The following is a 22,525-nucleotide window of genomic DNA, read 5'->3' on the forward strand; positions in this document are numbered from 1 at the left end:
TGTCCTCCTCAGGTTAACTATGTAAACTGCAAGCTTTCACAATGTGGGGTAGACTCCATGAGTGACCAGTTGCCCATAAAACAAGACATAGAAAGGAATAGTGAGACGATATTGAGGACCAAGGAGAAAGAGAAGAGCAGCCCCTGAAGTCCAGAGCTGGCCTGGCACTGTCAGCTGTGCCTTTTGCTGGCACTCCCAGCTAGGCCTTAGTCTTCTCCTGGTGGACACAATTTCAAGACAACAACAGGTAATGCCGCCTTGACCAGGCCAGGCAAAAACTCCATAATAATGTCTGAATACACATGAAGAACATGAACATTGTTCAGACCTTTAAAATAACCAAATATTTCCTTATCCTGAATATAACTGGCTGCTGCCTCTTCTTTAACTACAGCTTTAGTTTTGCTTTATTTCTCTGCCTTATAAGTTTCATTAAGCTATCAAACCATAAAATTACCCCTACTTTCTTACTCCTTTCCTGTTCACCTAAGGAGAGAAGGGATCCTATGCCAGAAGGAAGACTTATGAAGGTCATAGGCCAGAAACAGAGACCAACTAACAGAGGCCACACCTTACCACTATAGACAAGACTCCAGTAGAATAATGGATTACAGCTGAAAGAGCTATAAGACACAGACTGTCCCTTAGAAGGACCCCTTGGGAAGCCCAAAATCAAGCAGGAAGACAAAAAGAGGACACTGGAGGAGGATGGAGTCTCTGGCACTTATACCTACAGCAAACATTAAACATAGTATCATAAATCCTCACACTACAGGCATGTTTACCTCAGTCCCCATTACCTAGCACCACATTTTCATCTCTAAACAAAAACATTACAAGGCACACCAGAAAGCAAGAAGAAAACAGTCTGAAGAGACAAAGCAAGTATTGGAACAAGACTTAGATATAACACAGATGTTAGAACTGTCAAATACTGAATTTCAAATAACTATGATTAATATGTTAAGGGCTCTAATGAAAAAAAGTAGACAACATGCAAAAACATAAGCAATGTAAGTACAGAGATAAAAATTCTAAGAAAAAAACAATTGTAACAGAAATGAAGAATGCTTTTCTTGCTTCATTAGACTGGACACAGCCAAGAAGAGAATCAGTGAGTTTGAAGATCAGTCAATAGAAACTTCCAAAACTGAAATTCAAAGAAAAAAAGAATGAAAACAAAAAAACTAACAAAACAAACAACAAAGAATATCTAAGAACTGTGGGATAATTCCAAAAGATGTAACATACACAAAATTAGAATACCAGGACTAGAAGTAATAATGGCTAAGAACTTTCCAAAAAGCCTAGAGAAAAAAAAAGTCAAAATAAATAACAAAAACCCCACAAACAAAAACCATACATCTAAGCACATCATATTCAAACCACAGAAAACTAAAGACAAAGAGAAAATCTTGAAAGAAGACAGAAGGGGGAAAATATCTTACCTATAGAAAAATGAGGATAATAATTATAAAACTGAACTGATCTTGTTAATCCCACAACAGGTATTCCAATCATTGTCTTCTTCATCTCAGTTAATGGCACTTTTAGTCTTCTAATAGCACAGGCAAAAATCATTTGGGTTTATCCTTAGTTTCTCTCTCACTTTACATCAGCCTGTCACCTGTTCAAAATATATCCAAAATCTAGCCACTTCTCACTACCTCTACTGATATTTCTTTGGTCCAAACCTCTAAGATTCTTGCAAAATGGTTTTCTTCAATCTTCCTGTCCCTACCCCTAGGGCTGGGTCTATTGGCCTCTTCCAGAGTAGGTGAAGAGGAGGAGGCCCAGAGCTCAGAGCCAGAGCAGAGAGACTTGCTATGTCACATCCAAGAACACCCAAAAACTCCTATGAGCCTCCTTTTCCAGTTCAAAGAAGTTGATGAAAGACTCCTCTGTGACAGGCAGCACCTGTACTTATAGAGATTGACACCATGGTGGACCTGATCGATTGCCTAGAGCAGCAGGACTCAGGCAGAATATCTCATCCTGCTCACTGGAGTAGAAGCTCCCACATCTTGCTCCTTTCCCAGGCTCCTAATTTCTAGAGTCCTTTTTCCTAGGTCTTTCAGGAATAGCATTAGGAGCTCTGACTTCCATTGAGTGCCTTCTCTTTTATCCTTACTTTGCATGCAGTTGTTCTGGGAGTAGAGCCAGAGTCTCATTGAAGATGAAAGGAAGGATGGGGAATCTAGAAGATGTATTGAGTTGTTCTCTAAATATCTCAAGCTCCCATGTTTGTCTATAGATAGAAATAAGTTTCTCTAAATATCTTCAGAATCACTCAAATAAATTAACCTTCGTGCCTAGAGTGACAACCAAAGTTCCCATGGGTGCTCAAACAGCCGAGGGCACATGGAAGGACATGCAGGACCAGATCTGGGTCACACAGAGGCTAGCTTACAAATTTTGGAAAATGTAGTAAGGCCCCCAAATCTCAAGTTTAATGACAGTTTCTGGGTTGCTATATTTGAGCCTTCCCTTGAGCTAGATTTCCCCAAGACTTCCAGTAAAACATTTTGTATGAAATCCAAAAATGATTGTTAAAGATCCAGGAATAGCTAGGGTGACACTGGAATTTACCCTTGTGAACAAGCTCATCCCCTGGAAAGTAAATTGTCTTTTCTGTATCATTCACCATTTTACCTGGATATCTATCCCTAAATAATATATATTTATTTTGAAAAATAATAGCAAACACAAACCAGTTTGTGTTAGAAAAGGGCAACTGTGACACTGTTGGATATAAATTCCTGTGAAAAGATAAGCTGAACCATCTTGAGGTCATGGTCTGGCTCCCATCACTCACCTCCAGCTCTCAGGAGTGGGCAGGGGAGCACTTCTGGGGGGTGAATATATGTCTTTAGCTGATCCAAACAGTGGAAAGTGGAAGAGAGAGCAGGAACATCATCATCATATAGTTAAATCAAACAGCATATGGATAAAAATCTCACCCAGGCATACTGGCCTGAAGTTAAAAGAATAGTACATTGGCAGCAGGGCTGATGACAACTGCCTTTGGCATATCTGTCTGCCAAGTTACAAAGTTACACTGTTCCAGTGGACTAGTTGTTCTACACACCTGGCGAACTGGTGCTACTCTGGGAACCTGTGTTCCTTCTTCCTGGGAGTTCCCCTAACCTCTCTCCTGTGCCATATCTCTGTTTCTTCCTCTTCATGGAGAAAGAAGAATTCTTTCATTTTGATGAAGTGCATTCTTCAGGAACTTCCTGGAAAGGGGATTTTTTGAAAACTTCCTCATCAAAAAATGTCATGTATTATGAAAACAATTTCCTGCAGAATTTAAAGGTCATTGCTCCATAGTCTTTGTCCAATTTTGCTGTTCAAATGTTTAAAACCAGTATGATTTCCTATGCCTTCTTTATGACATATTCTTTTTTTGGAAGCTTTTGGAATATCCTTTAGGGGGGTATTTTAAAACTTCATTTGGTATTTCTTTGCTATCTGGATAGTTATGCTTTTCAGTTTCATAAATTTTCTTAAATTATAATGATTTCTGTCCTCAATTTTCTCTGTTCTTTCTTTCTAGAAATTTCTATTATTTGGTATTGGACTTCTTACACTGACCTGTTGTCTTTTTTCTTAGTTTTTTCTCCATTAAAGAAAATCTCTTATTCTTTTTGCTCTAGTTCCTGGGTGATATCTAAACTTATTTTCAATTTTTTTTATTTTTTAAAGATTTTATTTCTTTATTTTAAAGAGAGTGATAAAGACAAGAGAAAGAGGGGGAGAGAAACATTGATTAGTTGCCTCTCACATGCCCCAGTCAGGCAGTGGCCAGAAACCCAGGCATGTGCTCTGACCAGGAGTTGAACTGTTGTTGACCTTTAGATTTGTGGTAGGCACCCAACCCGCTGAGCCACACCAGTCAAGGGCATTTTCAAGATCTTGTACTGAGTTTTTTGTTTGAGCTATTTTATTTTTAACTCCTAAGAGTTTAATTTTGTTGTTATTGTTGCTGTTGTTCCCCCTTTTTTTGTTATTTAGAGATAACATAAAATTACAAGTAAACCAACAATTTATTGTTTCTATAAAAATGAGACAGGAGGAGAGTCATGTGAGGCCTGCAATGCTGCTGCCCAGACAGGTATCAGGAATCTCACTGTGCAGGACTCCAAACATATCTCCTGTCCACACAACCAGGAATGGTCTATGTGTGAAACTCTTCATGAGGCTGGGGACTGTGTCACACAGCAGTGGCAGGTTCTGACTTTCAGATCCTGTTTATTGAAAAAGCAGAACTGTCCTCTCTGTAATTCGCCAACAATGCAAGTGCCAAAGATTCCAGAGCATGCCAAACAGCCACCCACAACTGGGCTGACCTGGTGGTCAATGGCATCATGGGGATCCTGTAAGAAGGAGGCAGGAGGGCTGAAGTCAGAAGATGGGCGGAAGCAGAGGACAAGGAGGAGAGAGAACAGCCACAGGCATCTCTAGATACTGGAAGAGGCAGGATTCTCCCCAGCAGCTCTGGAGGAAACACGGCCCTGGGGGCGCATTTCAGTCACATAGGTTGCAGACTACAATAGAATCGTTTGCGTTATTGAAGCCACAGAGTTTATGGTGACCGGTTAGAGCAGCTCAGGAAACACAGGATGCTCCATGGAGGGGAAGCATCTGGCATGCTCCTGAGAAATGGAATGTGGCCAGGAGAGGGGCAGGAACACACAAGGCTGAGGAACCGAGGGGGAGCCAGCCCTGCACCTGGAGCTCCATGACATGACTTGTGTGGATGAGGCTGTGGGCAGGGGCTAAAGTGAGGTGGATTGAGGAGGCTCCAGGCCTGCCCACAGCTCCCTGACCTCTCGACTTCTTTCCTGACTCAGGACACTTAGAAAAATGTCCTGGAGTTTGAGTGTCTTTTACTAACACTGATGGCTTATTGTGACAAGTATATGAGATAGAAAATGCATTCTTTACATAAACGATAGACTGCCATGAACATCTGGTGGCAGCTTTGGCAGGAGCAGGCAGGACGTCTGGCTCCTAAGTGTCACATTTTTAGCAACTGAGACCTAGAAAATCCAAGGCAGTTTCAGGAAGCTGTTCACTGTCTCCACCCAGGCCTATTTTCAGATTACTCCTCCTCCTGCCTCTGGGACCCTGTGTATCCACATTTCCCTTACTTGAAATTCACTGAATGTACTTCAGAATTAGAATTCTGTAGAAAAGTCTGTAGAAAAGTTCAACGACGAAGAGTTTAATGCAAAATATTTTTCATTTTGAAATAATTTGCCTTCCAAAAAGTTGCAAAAATGAGATTCAGCTTCTCCACATAGCATCTTACAGAGTCACAGAACAAAATGGAGTTGCCTTAGTAACCAACCTGCAGGTCTTCAGGTCTGGCCCAGGGCCCCCTGGAGAGCCATCCTATTAGTCACTGAGGACCTGACACTTCTGAGGATGCTGGTCTTCATTTGTTTTGTGGAAGGTCCTTGCCAGACTGAGGTTATGCATTTTGGGCAAGAAAGCCACTGAAGTGCTGCCGTGCCCACTCAGGGTGTCAGGTCAGGGTGCTGGCCAGGTGAGCTTTACTCCTTGGTGACCACTTGGTTACAAGGACCACACTGTAGTCTCTATTGTTCCCTTCATAATCATTAAGTGCCTGAGGGCAAGTCCTTTAGACTAGGCCACTGTCCAGTCTACATCACACTTCACCATCCACTCCACATCCCCGACAACGCCTGTAGGCAACCATTCCTGCTGCAGCGTTTGCACACAGTGACCTGTCCCATCAGTCTCTGCATACTGATCAGAATCACCAGGAGCCATCCTCTCCCCTGCTGACATGACATGTTCATTCAGTTAGTCCTATCAGTATGGACTGCCAGGGTGTGATTTACTCTGAAGGGTACAACCCACTACAGTCTTGATGTTGTTGCTCAAATTGTCCCTGATTTGGCTGCTGGGAGCACCTCTCTTATGTGGCCTCCTGTGTTCCTTGGACAAGCCCCCACCATTTTTTCAGGACTCCTTATTTTCTGACACATGATAGTCTAGGCTTGTCTTGCACTTTCCTGGACCTGGAGCCTGCCTTGCTTTAAGGAGCCCTGTCAGTGGTGCTGGAATCCAGGATCTGGGTGCTGGGTGTGAACCTTGCTGCTTCTAGGCCCCTCTTTGCTCAGGGCTTAAATGGCTGTATGTAGGTGCACATGACACACAACACACGAATACATACACATGCACACATGTACACACACGTGTACCTATGTACACACATGCACACATGCCTATTTTGTAGCTTGTGAGCATGTCTCAGCAAACCAGGAGTCTGCTATACCCAGCTCTTACCCACAGCAAAACTAGTCTTTTCAATCTGAGAACACAGTTCCAGAACTGCTCTTCATGTGAAAGACTGATTCACTCGAGTACAAAATTCTGTCTTTCTGGCTCTAGCTCTAGTCACAGTACTATTTCCACAGTTTCCATCCCCCACCCTGTGCTGCAGTCACAGCCACATCTGTACCACAGGGCTGTTGATCCATTGGGTCCTCCACACCCTGGCTCATTTTCTGAGTCTGTGAAACATGAATGTGGTTCAGTCAGCACTAAACTACATGCTGGTGACCATTTCATTAGTTTTCTGGTTTGTTCTTCCTGAATTTCTTTTTTTATACAAATTCAGAGATATGTCTACAGTTTTTTTTTACATTTCTTTCCATGTGCTATAGATACTCTTGGATTTGCTTTTTTTATTTTTGTTTGTTTTAAAAAAGAAAGAAACCAATTTGCTAGGAACAGTTTTCTGAAAATCACAAACCTGCAGCATGTCAGTATTCAAACATTCAGTGCTACCAGATGAAGCGACCACATCATAGTAAGCCTGAGGGGATGAGTCCCCTTACTTGTGAGACCCTCTCAGTCCACATGGGTTTCCCCAGGGACTCCATCACACATGTACAGTTAAAGACAGAACTTAACACTCTTGAGGGAAATGAGAATCTAAGAGGAAGAATAATTTCCCAAAATAATCTGGGAGGCTCAGCTGTGAGCCAAATCCATCAAAGTGCAGGAGCATCCTGGATGCCCCTTTCTCAGTCACACCACCTCAGAAGTGACCTACAGGGTGACAGGTGAGTGCCAGCACTCTGTCCCCGATGACTAGCTTGGTGGTCCTCCCGTGGAAATTTAGCATTTGTCTACTTTTCCATCCATCAAATCTCTAAACCCCAGTTTTTCCAGTGGTTCTTGTGCCATCAGTTGCCTCTCCATTCTGCATTCTAAGTATCGTTTTGATTCATATCTGCACAAAGTGTTTTCAAAATTGTTTTCACAGAGACACTTCACGAACTTCTCCTTGAAGCATTTGCATTTGCCGAAGTGGCCCAGCGGAAGCTGCCCTTGTGTGGGACACGCCGTGGCTGGAAGCTCTTGGCCCTGATATACAGGGTGGCACAGGAGCCCTGAGTGGCCCCCTTTAAAAAGACTCATCATTTTTTCATGAAAACAGAATCTTTTATTTTTCCATGGCATTAATGATTTTAAAAAGTTTTCTCCATATTTTTTTCCTCCAAATTGGTCTCTATTTGAATTTGTTTTGGTCTCTATCTTTCATGTAAGAAAGCTTTTGTCAGATATCTGAGAATCCTTGTCTATTGGCTCAGGATAATGAATGGATGAAAGGAGTGGTTGGAAACAGTGTGTGTGTGTGTGTGTGTGTGTGTGTGTGTGTGTGTGTGTGTAGGGCTTATTGAATCTGAACTTTACTGTTGGGTGAACTGGGTAAGCCATTTATTGAGGAATTCAGACTATGACTATTGCTACTGTGACAAATAATCACGGACTTTGTAAATAAAACAACAAAAATTTATTATCTTACAGTTCTGGAAAACAGAGGTTCAAAATCAGTTTTACTGGATTACAATAAAAATTTCAGGGGGACTGAGTTGATTCTGGAGGTTCTAGTCAAGAATCCATTTCCTTGACTCTTCCAGCTCTACTGGCTGCCTGCAACTTTTTCCATCTTCAAAGCCAGCAGTCTAGCAGCTTCTCTCTTCTCTGACTTCTGCTTCTGTTCTTACATCTTCTTTCTCAGTCTGATACTCTTGCCTTCCCCTCTTTTTTTATCCTCACCCAAGTATATTGATTTTAGACAGAGAGGAAGGGAGAGAGAGAGAAAGAATGAGAGAGAGATGTTGATGTACGAAAGAAGCATTGATCAGTTGCTTCTCATATGTGCCCTGACTGGGACTTAAACCCTCAGACTTTTGGTGTAAGGGATGACAATTCAAGCCACTAAGCAACCTGGCCAGGGCACCCCCCTATTACAATAATCCTTTGTAATTAATTAGGCTCACCTGCATAAACTAGAATACTCTTCCTATGTTAAGAAACTTAATTTAATCACAGCTGCAAAGTTCATTTTAAGGTAACATAGTCACAGGCTCTAGGGATTAAGACATGGCTATCTGGGGAGCCTACTATTTAGGCTATCATGGGAAGCATTTAAGTTTTTCCTCTTTCACTGGTCAGCCTCCCTAGAGAGAGGCTCCAGCTTGGAGGGTAAAATTCTGGCTGCCAGCATTCTGTGATGTGTGTGGGTTAAGACTGTTTGGAGGCAGGCGTGCCTTATATTCATCATTTGGCATGCACAGTCTTTTAATCCCTTTGGTTTTGGTACAGTATCTATATCTTTGGTAAATCTAGTTTCTTCTAATTCAGAGACCCTCTATTTTATCCTTTTCAGAGAATAAACTTACAGATGTCTGTTACTTCCCAGGTACATGGAGAGGAAAAGGGATATAGGGACACACCCAATTTTTCTTGTCTTAGTGGTCTTTCTTTACTTCTAGTTCCAGTAATATCTAATACTATCCACTTGGGAGTCTTTTGAGTATTCTGAGGTGAAAATCATGTTGGCTCTCAGCTACCCCCACTGATAGCTTGTGATTTTCATGTTTCTTGAGTTATTTTGGTAGATTATGTCTCATGAGTAAGCTTCGTGGCTTCCAAAATTTTATTCCTGTTGTCTCTTTACCTCATATCCCAATATGTGTTAGTTTTTGTCTTTAAAAAAAACTTTACTGTGAATTTAGTTGTGATTTTAGGCAGAAGTGAAAATACATGTGTATGTGTGCATGTTTTTATATTAACCCAGAAAAAGCATTTGACTTGAATTGGTTATGTTCTTTGGGTCAAGCATGAATTGGTTCTGACTGGGATAGCCAGATACCACATCCAGTAAAAAGATCTTAGTGGCTAGGTTGTATATCCTGCTCTTACCTCCCCAATTACACACATTCAAATTGGACTCCTTATTTGCATCTGATATCCCTATTCTTCCAGGACCAGAATCTTGTCCTTAATTCTCAGTTTCATCTCACAGCAGAAAGCAGAGCTGGCAGGAATCTTTCTGAATATAAGAGGCTGTGGTTTTCATAACAGTAACCTTGAACTGGCCCTGTGCCTATGGTTTTTCAGTGGATGTAAGTGTACCGTCCAGAGGCTGGAGTTTTAAGAACATGAATGTGATGGCTATCAGGTTCACAGTCTCCCAGCATGTGACAAAAGGAAGTGTTGGCCCCTCTTACACTTTACCTTGTCTAGAAATGCCTACCACTTATCTTTGCCTTCTTTCTCTCCCCAGACTTCTGACTCTATGACCTTCCTTCATCTTCTTTCTTTTCTGTTGTATTTGTGACATTTTTATGTTTCAGCCACCCCAAATCTGCTCCAACTGAACTTGGGTTCAGATTTTAAGTCACTCTGCTCCTAAGAGCTTTATAAGTACTAACTCAATCTTCACAGCAACTCTATTATTATTCCTATTTTACAGATTTGGAAACCTAGGCACAGAAAGGTTAGGTAAACTTGACCAGGATAACACAACTAATAAGGCAGAGCTACATTTGAACCTAAGTAATTTGACTACAGAATATATCTTTAAATATCACTATGCTATAGGACTGATAAATAAATCCCATCCATGTGCCAAACACTGTTGTCTGAGATTATATATGGACTTGTGTGTATGTATGTGTATATGTATATGTATATGTATATGAGGCAGTTAATCCTTATAGAAAACCTAGATCAAGCAAACAACCAAAAAGGAAAGTAGTGAATATCTAAACAACAAAATTAACAACTTGACATAATGGATGCATATAGAAGCTTACACCCAGCATTTCAAGGAAACATACTTGTATATAGAACATTTACAAATATTAGCCATAAAAAGGTATTAAAAATGTTCAAAATATCAGTATCATATATACCACATTCTTTGATCACAATTCAATTATGTTATAAATTAATAAAAATATAATAAAAATGTATATTTGGGAATTTTGAAGCACCTAAGAAAACTCATAAATCATAATGAAAAGTAGAAATATTTATAATTGAATAATAAGAAAAATACATTTCAAAGTTTTATTGATGTTAGCTAAGTAACAAATGCATAGTCTTAAGTGCTTATTAAAAAAAGAAAGGTTGAAAATTAATAAGTTAGGCATTCAATTTAAGAAGTGAGGAAAAGCACACTGAGATAGAAGCAAGAAAAATGAGAGAAGTAATAAATAAATAGAAGAGCATATTGCATAAAATAGAAATCATTCTCAATTAGGATTAGCTGGCAATTCTCGGTCTCTCTGAAAATTAGAAAATGGAAAAAGAGTTCCTTCTAAGTAAGGTAAGAAAAAGAGTTGTCACACTCACATGTCATGTTTCGTTCTTTCCAAATTTAAGCTCTTTAAATGAATTTTATAGAAAAGATGAGACAATGTTTACTTTTTAAATATTTATTTTTTCTAATTATTCAAGTAATACATTTTAGGAAGATTTTTAAAATATAGAAAAATTGAAAGAAATCTCATTATTAGGTGCTAATTACTAACTATCAACATTGAGGTATTTTTTTCTGTGTATCTGAAGATTTGTACATGCCCACTTGTAATTACATGGTTGTTTAAAATAATTGGGTTCAAATTGCACATATAGATCTGTATTGAGCTCTTTTACTTAAAATTGCATCATTGGCATATTCTGTTTAAATACTAAATTTTTGAGTGGCTGTGTTTGTATTTAAATTACTGACAGATATACTGCAATATATATCTGCAGATATACTGTATTGCATTTGACTGTGCCCCTGTTTTTCTACATGTTTCCAATTCTGTGGTGGAGTCATTTGGTTGACATCTATCCATGGCCCACTCAATGTAAGCCACCACACTGAATCTAAACATGTTTGAGACAGTCTGAATATGTCTGACAACTGTGGGGGCAGGGGGTGTTGACCTGCCAGAAGTCTATTTACAAGAGCACTATAAGAACTAAAGAAAGAGGGTACTGAACATATAAGCTTGTAGCATTTGTAGAGTAATCAGATATTCTGTATGTTGGTTTCCTTCCTTATTTTTTAATTATTTTTCTGACAGCAGTGCCTGGATTGTTTCACTCTTGGCATCTTAGTTCAAATTCTCAAACAAGAATGACTGCTAATCTTGTTTGGATATGTTTTATTCTCAGCTAAGCATGAGGCCACTAGGGTGACAATAGGCTGCCCATGGCTTGAGTACCTGTCCCAGTTTTGTCATCTAGATCCAGGGCATGGGGGTCATGTGGCACACACATGGCTTGCTTTCATGTGAAAGCAAAGATGTGAATTTCAGCAAAGGTTGTGGGCTGGGCAACTTCTCTTAATGAAGGCAGTAGACTGAGCGGGCACCAAAGGGAGAGGCATTCTCCAGACTACTGGCTACTAATGCCCAGCTTTGGCACAGAGAAGGGTTGGCAGAATATTGTTCACAGTGTCTATAGAGGAGAATGATGGGGAAGTGGCAGAAGGATTAAGACCCAGTGGGCTTATGATGGAGACAGGTATTCAATAGAGCGGCCACAATGAGCAGAAGGGCCTAATTTGAATATTGAACATTGAGTGTCTAGTATGCTCACTTTATGCTAGGACCTGTGGGTGATGGGAAAATATAGGACATGGCTGCTATTCTCAAGGATGTCATGGTAAGTCTAGGTAGAAAAATTATCAGTGTTTTGCTTAATATGCTTTTAAAAAATAAATGCAGGTAGTGATAACTCCCCCTGACAATTATAATATCAACTGGTCAATGGTCACCTTGTCTAACCTACTGAACATGTCCTCAACTGCTCATTATTTCATGGCTATCTCTTGCAGCCCACCACACTCATCACCGGGAGTGAGAAAGTAAAGCCAAGAACTCAGGCTATACTACACAAAGCAATTTATAGATTCAATGCAATCCCTATTAAAGGGCTTATGACACATTTCACAGATACAGAACAAACATTTCAGAAATTTATATGGAACCATAAATGACCCCAAATAGCTGCAGCAATTTGAGAAGGAAGAACAAAGTAGGAGGGATCACAGTACCTGGCATCAAACTGTATTACAAGGCCACTGTAATCAAAACAGCCTGGTACTGGCATAAGAACAGACAAATAGACCAATGGAACAGAATAGAGAGCCCAGAAATAAACCCAAGTCTCTGTGGTCAATTAATATTTGACAAAGGGGGAAGAAGCATAAAATGGAGTAAAAATAGCCTCTTCAACAAATGGTGTTGGGAGATCTGGACAGCTACATGCAAAAGAATGAAACTCAATCACCAACTTACACCATCCACAAGAATAAATTCAAGGTGAATAAAAGACTTAAATATAAGTTGTGACAGCATAAAAGTCCTAGAGGAAAATATCAGCGGGAAAATCTCAGACACTCCACGCAGCAACATCTTCACTGATATGTCCCCTAGGCCAAGGGACATAAAGGAAAGAATTAACAAATGGGACCTCATCAAATTAAAAAGCTTCTGCATGGACAAAGAAAACAGCATTAAAATGAAAAGAGAACCAGCTATATGCGAAAACATAATTGCCAATGATACCTCAGACAAGGGTTTCATCTCCAAAATATATAAAGAAGTCACATGACTCCACTCCAGGAAGACAAAAAATCCAATTAAAAAATGGGCAAAAGACTTGAACAGACACTTCTCCAAGGAGGACATACAGAGGGCCCAGGGACATATGAAAAGATGCTCAGCATCACTAGCCATCAGAGAGATGCAAATTAGAAGCATAATGAGATAACACTTCACACCAGTCAAAATGGCCACCATAAACAAATCAACAAACAAGTGTAGAGGATGTGAAGAAAAGGGAACCTTAGAGCACTGTTGGTGGGAACACAGACTGGTGCAACCACTATGGAAAACAGTATGGAATTCCCTCAGAAAACTAAAAATGAAACTGCCTTTTGACCCAGCAATTCCACTGCTGGGATTATATCCCAAGAACCATGAAACACCAATTCAAAAGAAATTATGCACCCCAATGTTCATAGCAACACAATTTACAATAGCCAAGTGCTAGAAGCAACTTAAGTGCCCATCAGTAATTGAGTGGATCAAAAAAGTATGGTACATTTACACAATGGAATACTACACAGCAGAGAGAAAGAAGAAGCTCCTACCCTTCTTTCCTGCCCTAATTATTTAAAACAAAGAACTCAGGCTGTATATATTTATATAAAACTTTTTTGGCTTATCTCACTCACTACTTTCCTCACTGAATATTGATTGAAGTGTTATTCTATACCATTTACAGGTACTCAGGGTTGGGAAAAGCATATGCTTCTTTAAAGGTTGGAAAATAAGAGAATTTTTTAATGGTAAAATAGGGGTTTTTAAAAAGCATTTTGACAATAAAACATAGTAAAGAAAACTTGGAAAAATAGAGAAATGTAGGAAGAAGGGTCACCTATGATGCAAATCAACCACGGTTGACATTTTATGTAAACACTTCTAGATTTAGTTTTTTTCCCAGTGTTTTGATTACTAGGTGTTTTGTTTGTTTACTTGTTTTAGATGGTTATGCTTATACTGTAAACATAAACTTGTAATCTGCTATTTCACATAGCACTATTCATAATCTTTAAAACATTATTTGTAATGACCATATAATATTACAACTAGTGTACCACGCTTTATTTAATTTTTCCTATAACCTTCAAAATTTTTGGCTTTTCTAATTTTCCACATTATTAAATAATGTTGAAATATATATATTTGCATAAAGTTTCATCTTGTATTCTTATTTATTTCCAGAGGTATAGATTATTAGAAATAGACTTGTTTAATTTAAGTGTATAAACATTTCTAAAGATCATGACTAATATTGCTTAAAAAATTCTAAATGAAAGTGTGGCATAATTTGCACTTCCAGGGAGGACTATAAATTTCACAATGGCTATAATAAACACCAAATGGAGAAAACATCATTTGAACACTGCCCTCAACCCTAAATATGAGACTTTGATAGATGACCATAACTCGATAATGGAAAACATTCTTGTCCTTATTCAGATGATTCCAGGCTATAAAAAAAAGGAAAACCAAAATGAGTCAAATAGTAAAGTAGATTTGATTAACGGTTCATAATCCAGGTAGCTATTTAAACTTATAGTTCATATTCAAAACATGATGGACTAGGAAAAACTTATTTGATACCACTATGAAAGGAATTATCTAATACATGTTTTTAAACAAACACACAAGGTATCTCAATCATGATTTCTCTTCACTCTGGACTTGCTGGATAGGTTTAGCAGTTTCAACCATAACTGAAACATTAATATTTCAGCAGATGATGCAGAGATAGTTCTCATAGATAAAGACATGTTTCAGTTCTTAAAAACCACTCACTAGTGAATTAGTATAAAGAAGGATTATTAGCTAAATGGAACATCTTTCAAAAAAATAGGGTGAGGTTGTGAGCCTTTGATTATTTTATGAATAGGAAAATTCTCAATAAATGCATATATTTATTTGAGGTCTGGGTTAAAGCTACACAGAACACTAAGGTGTTGCTCACTGAAAACACTGGGCTCTTTTCTTCATACAACATGGAATTCAGATTTTACAATTCCATTGATTTAATCCATATAGACAAACCAACAGATGCACTGGAATATTGGGAAAAAGTAGAGGTATTAGAGGTTGAGTAAAGATGAGAGCAGTAGGAGTGGCAAAGAAATGATGGAATTCTAAAAGCCTTTTAAGAAAAGTCTTTGAATCCTGGGCAGTGGGGGTAAAATGGAGGAGGTACAGGTGCCAGTGGGGGTCTGTTACCTGGATGATGACTGAATAAGTTCCACACAGTATCTTGGATAACTGAATGACTACTCTGATGAGGCAGACGATCACCTGAAGCCCACTGAGGGCTATGAGAATGGAAAACAAAATGATGTTCCACTCTACTACATGTGCAGGCTCAAGACACTGAGTCCATATGCTGGAATCTGTAAGGAAACTGAGAAAGAGGAGGGATATGGTCAACAAGGCTCAACAAAGCCAAGTCTAAATACTTGGTCCAAGGCTGAAGGTTACAGTTATTTAAGTGTCTGGGACACAAATGTATATGATTAAAATACATAATATTAAATATTCACTCATTCATTAAAAATCATTCAGTACATACATTAAACATAAAATATGCATAACACCAGGTTGTGCTTATTGTAAACATGGTGCCTGCCACACAGGCAGTTCTAATTCAATCAAGAAGGAAGACACATACTGAAGAGTTCAACAGCAATGAAAGGCAGCATATGTCAGTACAAAGAGAGGTAAAACTGTCCGTTCTTTCTAAGCTCAGAAGTTAGCCTGGACTACGAGGGACAGGGCTGAGCTTGTGCTAGATACAAAATCACATAGGTGACAAAGCAACAAAGAGATTCTGATAGATATTCCTGGACTGTGTCCCAAAGCCCTTTAGAACAGTGATTCCCAAACTTGAGCATACATCAGGATTGTGGAGGGTTTGTGAAAATGCAGATTGCTGGGCTCTGCCACAGAGTTCTTGATTCAGAGGCCCTGGATGGGGCTCAAGACTTTGCATTTGTAAACTCTCAGGTGATGGTGAGGCAGCTGATCTGGGGTCCAGAGTGTGAAGACTGATTTTTTAGAATGTTGCTGTACTGTAGCTCTTAAGAAGATTTACATTGTGGGGTGGGGATGCATAAGGTTTGATCAGTCTACTTTAGCACAGAATTGTGAGAATTAAACTACTCCCAAGATAATTTTAAAGCCACAGTAAATCAACCTGACATTTGCTCACTTTCAGGTCAACTGTGACCATTACCATTTCTAAGGATGGCATTCTCTCTGTTCAACTAGATAAAAATGGAAAACTACTTTTATCAAAAAAAATGCCCTATTTTTTCCCCTACAGAAACAATCAAACCTATTTACAAGGCAGACTTCTCTCTAAATATATTGTCACTAGTAAGACAATTTTTGTTAATATAGCAATTGAGGCAACCTGGGTACCAGACAAGTGGCTCTGGGTATCATTGCTTGTAGCAGAAAGGGGTGAATTCTGCATTTTCATGACTACCGCCACTCCCATGACCTCTCTCTTCTCTTTGTTTTTCTCTCTCCCCACTCCATTTCTTTTTTATTTCCTTCCTTCAACTCTGTTTCCTACTCTCTATGCTCCAGGACACTCACAGGCACTTTGAGAATTTCTTGGTATTGCCAATGGCCCTTAGGTCTCAAGAGGTAACAAGCACTGAATGTGAAGTCAGAACTCTCAGATCTGTAGGATCTTCGGCAAGGGACATTGAAACTGTGACCTCTAGACTCTTATCTGAACAATGAGTTTAAAATATATAACCCTAAGATTATTGTGACTTTTTGTTGAGAGTTATGTAAACATGCCCTGGAACCTGTGGAGCACAGGGCAGATCTAATTTCTTGTTACCATTCCCCTACACCTATTTCATGTGCCCTTATATGCCTCAGTCTCAGCCACCAGGGAAGCTAACTTCTTCAAAATCCCTACTCTAGATTGTTCCTAATACATGCTCTGCACAGGTCATCCAACACTTTAAAACAAGAGGACTAGCAGCGTTTCTATTTTTCTTCCAGCCTATGGTACTGTTTATTCTTTTAAACAATGGAGACTCATAAGCACACTAGCAGGATTTGCAAGGAGTAAAGAAGCTAGAAATGGGTGAATGCAAATATCAAGGGCAACTTTAAAGGAATAATGGAGAGGCATGCAGGCAGCCTGAGAGTCTCACATAGAAAGTGGAGGCTTCTTTGATTTTGGGGTGGGGAAAAGTTCAGGGACTAATGACATTAAAAAAGGATGTTTTTGCACTAAGTGGGACTTTCTACATTAAGATTCCATTTCCTGAAGCCCTTTAATCCCACAAGATTGTTTCTTCCAAGTGCTCAGAAAGGCCTCGTGTTGGTTTCTAGGTTTTCCTGACCTGAGGGAGAGCTCTGGACATAGCACCTTCAGAATGAAGGCGCTCAGAGGCAGCTCTGCCATCCAGGTGTAGGTGAGCCTGTAAGACCTCAAATAGATGTGGGTCTTGAACATAAAGCTAGTCATGGGAGTTGAGAAGAAAAATGTAACTTCCCAAGGAAATGATACAGACACCCTCTCATTTTATCCCATTAGAATTCTGAGCACAGGGTGAGATGGGGAATTCAACAGCCTTCTCCTGTATCATGCTGTCTGGGCCCTGTTATCTTTTCACTTCCTCTGCAGATGCTGGTAGGCCAAAAAGCTGAGCATGATGCCAGTGTGAGGCATTCTGTGATAGAGGATTGGGTCTCTCAACACCTGAGTGAACTACCATTCCAGCCCTTGAGCAGCCTTTAAGATTCTTCTTCAGTGCATGCTAGATGAGCTCCTGGTTCCTTCTACAAACTGCTGCATGTCTCTGGATCTCAGACTGTACATTACTACTCACCCTGCCTAGTTCTATCTCTGTGTAGCCTCTGCTGGTACAACCCTGGTGGCACTTTCCAAAGGCACTGTGATTCTCTGTCAGCTGCGTCCTTCTACATCTGTAATACACCACATATCTAACCTGACCAACTGCAAAATAAGAATGACTTCCCAGAACCACTCAAGCCCCAGGCTCCAGCAGTTGCTAGACCACAATAACCATGAAGCCCTGTTCTCAAGTATGGGAGAAACACATCTTTCATTTGCATATCTCCATGACAGCCTCAAAATAGTCAATGCACATGGCATTAAAAGACTGGAGAAAAAATATCTAACAAAGACTTGTACAGGAACATATTGATCTGGAGATTAGTAAATAAATAGAAAAATTCTGTACTAAATTAGCTGCATGGAACCCCAAAGTGATCATGGAAAATGAGCAAGAGCATGCAGTCAGGTATTTCTCACCTCCTTGATTTGGGGAATTATTCCTTACCGTCCTGCAGTGCCTTCAAAGGCATATTCCCAGCCATTGAGGGTGCGGCAGTATGGGCCTTGGACAAGGCCCAAAGCTGATATGGCCAGGCAGTATCCAGAGAAAGCAATTCCAAGGGCAGAAAAGATAATTGACAGCAGTGTCTAAATTAAACACAGAAGGAGGTTAGTGCAATAGAATGAGACAAGGGGATATTTTGGGTAAATGATCAGATAGCGTGGCCTTCTCATCCAAGGCCACTCTACTCTATGTAATACCAAATGTTCAGACAAAATTGTGAACATTTAATCCAAACTCACCTAGTCTTAAAAATAAGTTTTTAAATGACTTTTTGTTTGGCATTCCATTGAAAGAATTAGTTAATTTTCTAAATTTTTTCCTTTTTTCTGGAATTTTGATATTAAAAAAATGATCACCTCATATATAATGTATTGAATGGATGTGATCAATCAGTATATACTTACTTATTGAAGGTGTTATTTTCTAGGTAGGGTATTCTCTAAGAATCATAAGCTATGGTCCCTGCTTTTCTCTTATGTAGATGATACTTTAATATCTTCACATATAAGAATATGAGGAAAATATCAGGTGGTCATATTTATATTTAAGTAAGAAGGGGATTGATGAGGAGGAGGGTGTTTTTATTTTAGACAGAGAAGATGAACAATATTCACAGGCAAATCAGCACAAGGAGAGTTGTGAGAGTAAGTGGACTGGTTTGACTGACAAGGGGTTCAAATATCTGTTTGAAAGACATTAAGATTTCTCACTCCTACATACATCAGCTCATATCTTCTAAGAATAAAGACATTCTGTTCTGTAGCTGTGTTTTACTTTTTCACACAGATGCCAATGAAGGTTTATATACAAAATTATATCTTTTTATTTTCTTTTTTTAAAAGATTTTATTTATTTATTTTTAAAGAGGTAAGAAAAGGAGATAGAGAGAGAGAGAGAAACATCAATGTGCAGTTGCTGGGGGTCATGGCCTGCAACCCAGGCATGTACCCTGACTGGGAATTGAACCTGTGACACTTTGGTTCGCAGCCTGTGCTCAATCCACTGAGCTACGCCAGCCAGGGATTTTTTAAATTTTCTTTTAATCTACACTAATCTTATTATCCTTTTGTTTTTCAGTATATTAAATTATTTTTGAAGAATCCCAGCTAGTTGTCTTGTAGAATGCTCTACATTCTGGGCTTTTCTGATTGTTTCCTCCACACTGGACTTAGGTTGAACATGTTTGTAAGAACATGTGATTGGTGTGAGCACCTTGTGGGCCTCTCACTGTTTCTGGTGATGCTAAGTTTGAGCTCTTGGTTAAGGTGGATTCCTTCAGATCTATACATGTACATTTTCCACTTTGCAATAGCAAACATTTGTGAGGTAGTACTTTGAGACTGTGTCATATCCTGTTCCCTAAACACATTTCAAATGATGAATTTAGCATCCACTCATATCCATTGGTCACCAGTTATCATAATAATTGGTTGCAATGTGCTGCTTTTCTAATCTATCATCATTTCTTCTGCATTTATAAGTTATCACTTTTCTGAACAGAAGAACTTCCACTTCCGATTCCTTTCTCCACTGTACATCTCTTTCTGTATTACTGTAGACTCGTACAGATTCTAATTCAATGTGTTATAGCTCATAACTGTTACTGTTTTAGATGCTGAGATGGTTCAAATATGGCTAGTGGAACATCTATTCAAAGTCAATTCCTGTGCCCTCTGACATGTCCTTATCATTCTTTGAACATTTCCTTGCTTTCTGGCACAGATGTCCCAAGGTCATCTTGAATTGATGTTGTCCTAAACCTGGAATAAGTTCTTTTCCTGACAAGTCATGTAGCTGGTTTTTGAGCACAAATGTGATATAAACCAATACATGATTTTGGAAGATTTCTCTAACAGTGATGTCATACCAGCTAGAAATGAAAGAGCCCAAGAATAAGGATTCCATCTGGAGACAAGTTTCAGTTCAAGGGACAAAGATGTGCATTGGGGAAAAAAAAGACATGAAGAGGGAAATGAGTAGCTGAAGTCGGGCTTTAAAAAAAATCCAGATTTTGAGACTTGGATGAAAAGGAGACAGGAGTAGGGACATCAAGAAGGGTAGTTTGGTTTAGGAGAAAAATTTAGTTTTAGAAGTGTTTATTTTAAGTGAGCATAGGACAGCCAAACAAAAATATACAGTAGCCAGTTGATGATAAATTCAAAAGTTGGGACCAGAAAAAAGGGAGAACAACAAACTTGTGATTTTAAGAACAAGAGTTATCTATATTTCTTGGTTTAAAATTATTTTACTGATTATAACATGTTTATTATGGAAAATTATAAAAATATATTTAAAAAACAAAAGAACAATTCTGCTTTTCTCCTGTCTGATATTATTTTTGTGATATTATCCCATATGATTAAAAACTCTTTCAAGTTATATTTCTAATATTAGTAGTCATAGGGTTTGCCCCATCATGGAATGTGATAAACAGAGCTACTATTTTTTTTTACAGTCGATTATGGCTAGTTACACTGTGTAAAGAAAATTTATCTATTCATCAGTGCCATTTTTTGAAAAAGGAAGAAGAATGTTTTGAAAAGATTGAGCTCCTTGTTTACCAAATGTATTCTTAAGCAGTTCACTGGGAAGAAAAGTGCATAATTCCTTCATTTGGGGAAATTGGCAACCACAGCATAATATATAGGTATGTACACACACACATTGCAATGTAGTTAGTGTTAGAATACCATTGCAAATCAAGGTAAGCATCAAATCGACGTGAGAATAAAAATCTCTCTGAATCACAGTTTTATTTTCTGTAAAATATAGACTATGTGGATGATTATAGCACCTACATAACAAGGCTATTTGCAAAATTCAAGGATACAATGGTTGTAAAACTTATTTGAAAAGTGTAAAGTAAACTTAAAATACTGCCTATTATTTCAAGTGCCTTTACTTGGCCAATAATTGTTTTCCAGGCAGAATAGCCCACAGAATTTTGGCAGATGTGGGACTCCATGGAGGAATGAAAGCAACCAAGAAGCTGATGGAATTCAGGTTATGTTACACTAAAATATAGAACTTTGGCATAATGAATTACCTTAAACTGAAGGAATTTAAGAAACTGTAGAAGCAGGATTCCACGTGCAGACCATTTCAAGTAGAGGTGAATCACTCTGACCCCCAACCACTCTTTTCTTTGAAACAGATAATAAAACTCCCGTACAGATACTGCCCCCCGCCCCGCACCCCACATTCCCTACCCTGTGGAAGAAGGAAGACATTTCACCAGAGACACAAAATTTGGGACCAAGAAATTGGTATAAACCAACTCGTTAACCTAAACTTAATCTTTGTAGTTACTTCTTCACCATTTACTACCCTTAACTCAAACCCCTCTGTTTTGTCTGTGTTCAAAACTTGACTGTTCCTTTATCTGAAGAAGCTTGCTGCTCTGGCCACCTTTTGAGATCTTTATTCTCTTGTGAAGGATCTCTTGTACATGTAAAGATTCAGTAAAATTTGTATGCTTTTCTTTTGTTAATCTGTCCTTGTTTGTTTAATTTTCAGACCCAGCCAGGGACCCTAAGAGGGTCAAGGAAAACTTTTTTCTCCCTTACAGCTTCTTGCACTCCAAATGTGGCACCACTGGCTGAGGACACCTTGCTTGATCTGGAAGCTTCACTCAAAGAGAGATTCTGAACCTCTAGCAAAATCCAACAGAAAGTAAAAATTCTTAACACATCAGTCTTTTAGATCTGCCTGTTGCAACAAGTTGGGCGAAGGTGGATTACCACCTTTGTCTTTCCCAGATTCAGATTGGCAGGAGAAAGACATATTTGTAAGAACTAGTTCTTTGGTTCTGACTCTTGTTAAAATTTGATTTGGGCATGCCCATTAGTTGTTGATCCTTCCCCCCCCCGCCCCCAGGGACAGCTATGACTTTCCTGTTTCTCTCTTGTTTTGTGTCCTGAGAATCTGGCTTGTCTTTCTGCCTTTTGGGGCATGCAAGTGTCTCAGGCAACCAATTGTTAAATTGGGCCCCCCAAAATAGGGCTGTACGGAAATGTGGGTTGCACCCCATGTGTGCCAAGTATCCTACTGATTGTTGCCAGCTCTTAGGAAACTCTTTCTTTTGGTTCTGGATCTTGGGAGGTCTGCATCTTTTTCACCTTCTGTGGGGATGCCTCTTGAGTTCATGGCTAAGTATTGGTTTTGGTATTAAGTCATTTGATAGATAAACCTTTGGTATACATATTTGAAATAGTT

General features: G+C 39.1%; 1 protein-coding gene across 4 annotated transcripts in view; it reads right to left on the reverse strand.

Moving 5' to 3' along the window:
* Positions 1–4,027: 4,027 nt before the first annotated feature.
* The window catches only part of TM4SF18 (transmembrane 4 L six family member 18), a 37,047-nt gene continuing 18,549 nt past the window's right edge, over positions 4,028–22,525 (reverse strand). For 2 of the 4 annotated variants that reach the window (XM_036017903.1, XM_036017902.1), the window contains exons 4-6: positions 18,251–18,393; positions 15,141–15,321; positions 4,028–4,376 (exon numbers count right to left, since the gene is read on the reverse strand). In XM_036017903.1, coding sequence (XP_035873796.1) covers positions 4,194–4,376; positions 15,141–15,321; positions 18,251–18,393 — 507 coding nt within the window. In that variant the 3' untranslated portion in view covers positions 4,028–4,193. Of the gene's footprint in view, positions 4,377–13,838; positions 14,387–15,140; positions 15,322–18,250; positions 18,394–22,525 lie in introns of those variants that run through there. The other 2 variants (XM_036017904.1, XM_028504682.2) reach the window with 2 other exon arrangements.

This window comes from Phyllostomus discolor, chromosome 2 (genome assembly GCF_004126475.2).
Source record: "Phyllostomus discolor isolate MPI-MPIP mPhyDis1 chromosome 2, mPhyDis1.pri.v3, whole genome shotgun sequence".
In the NCBI taxonomy this organism is placed as follows: domain Eukaryota; kingdom Metazoa; phylum Chordata; class Mammalia; order Chiroptera; family Phyllostomidae; genus Phyllostomus; species Phyllostomus discolor.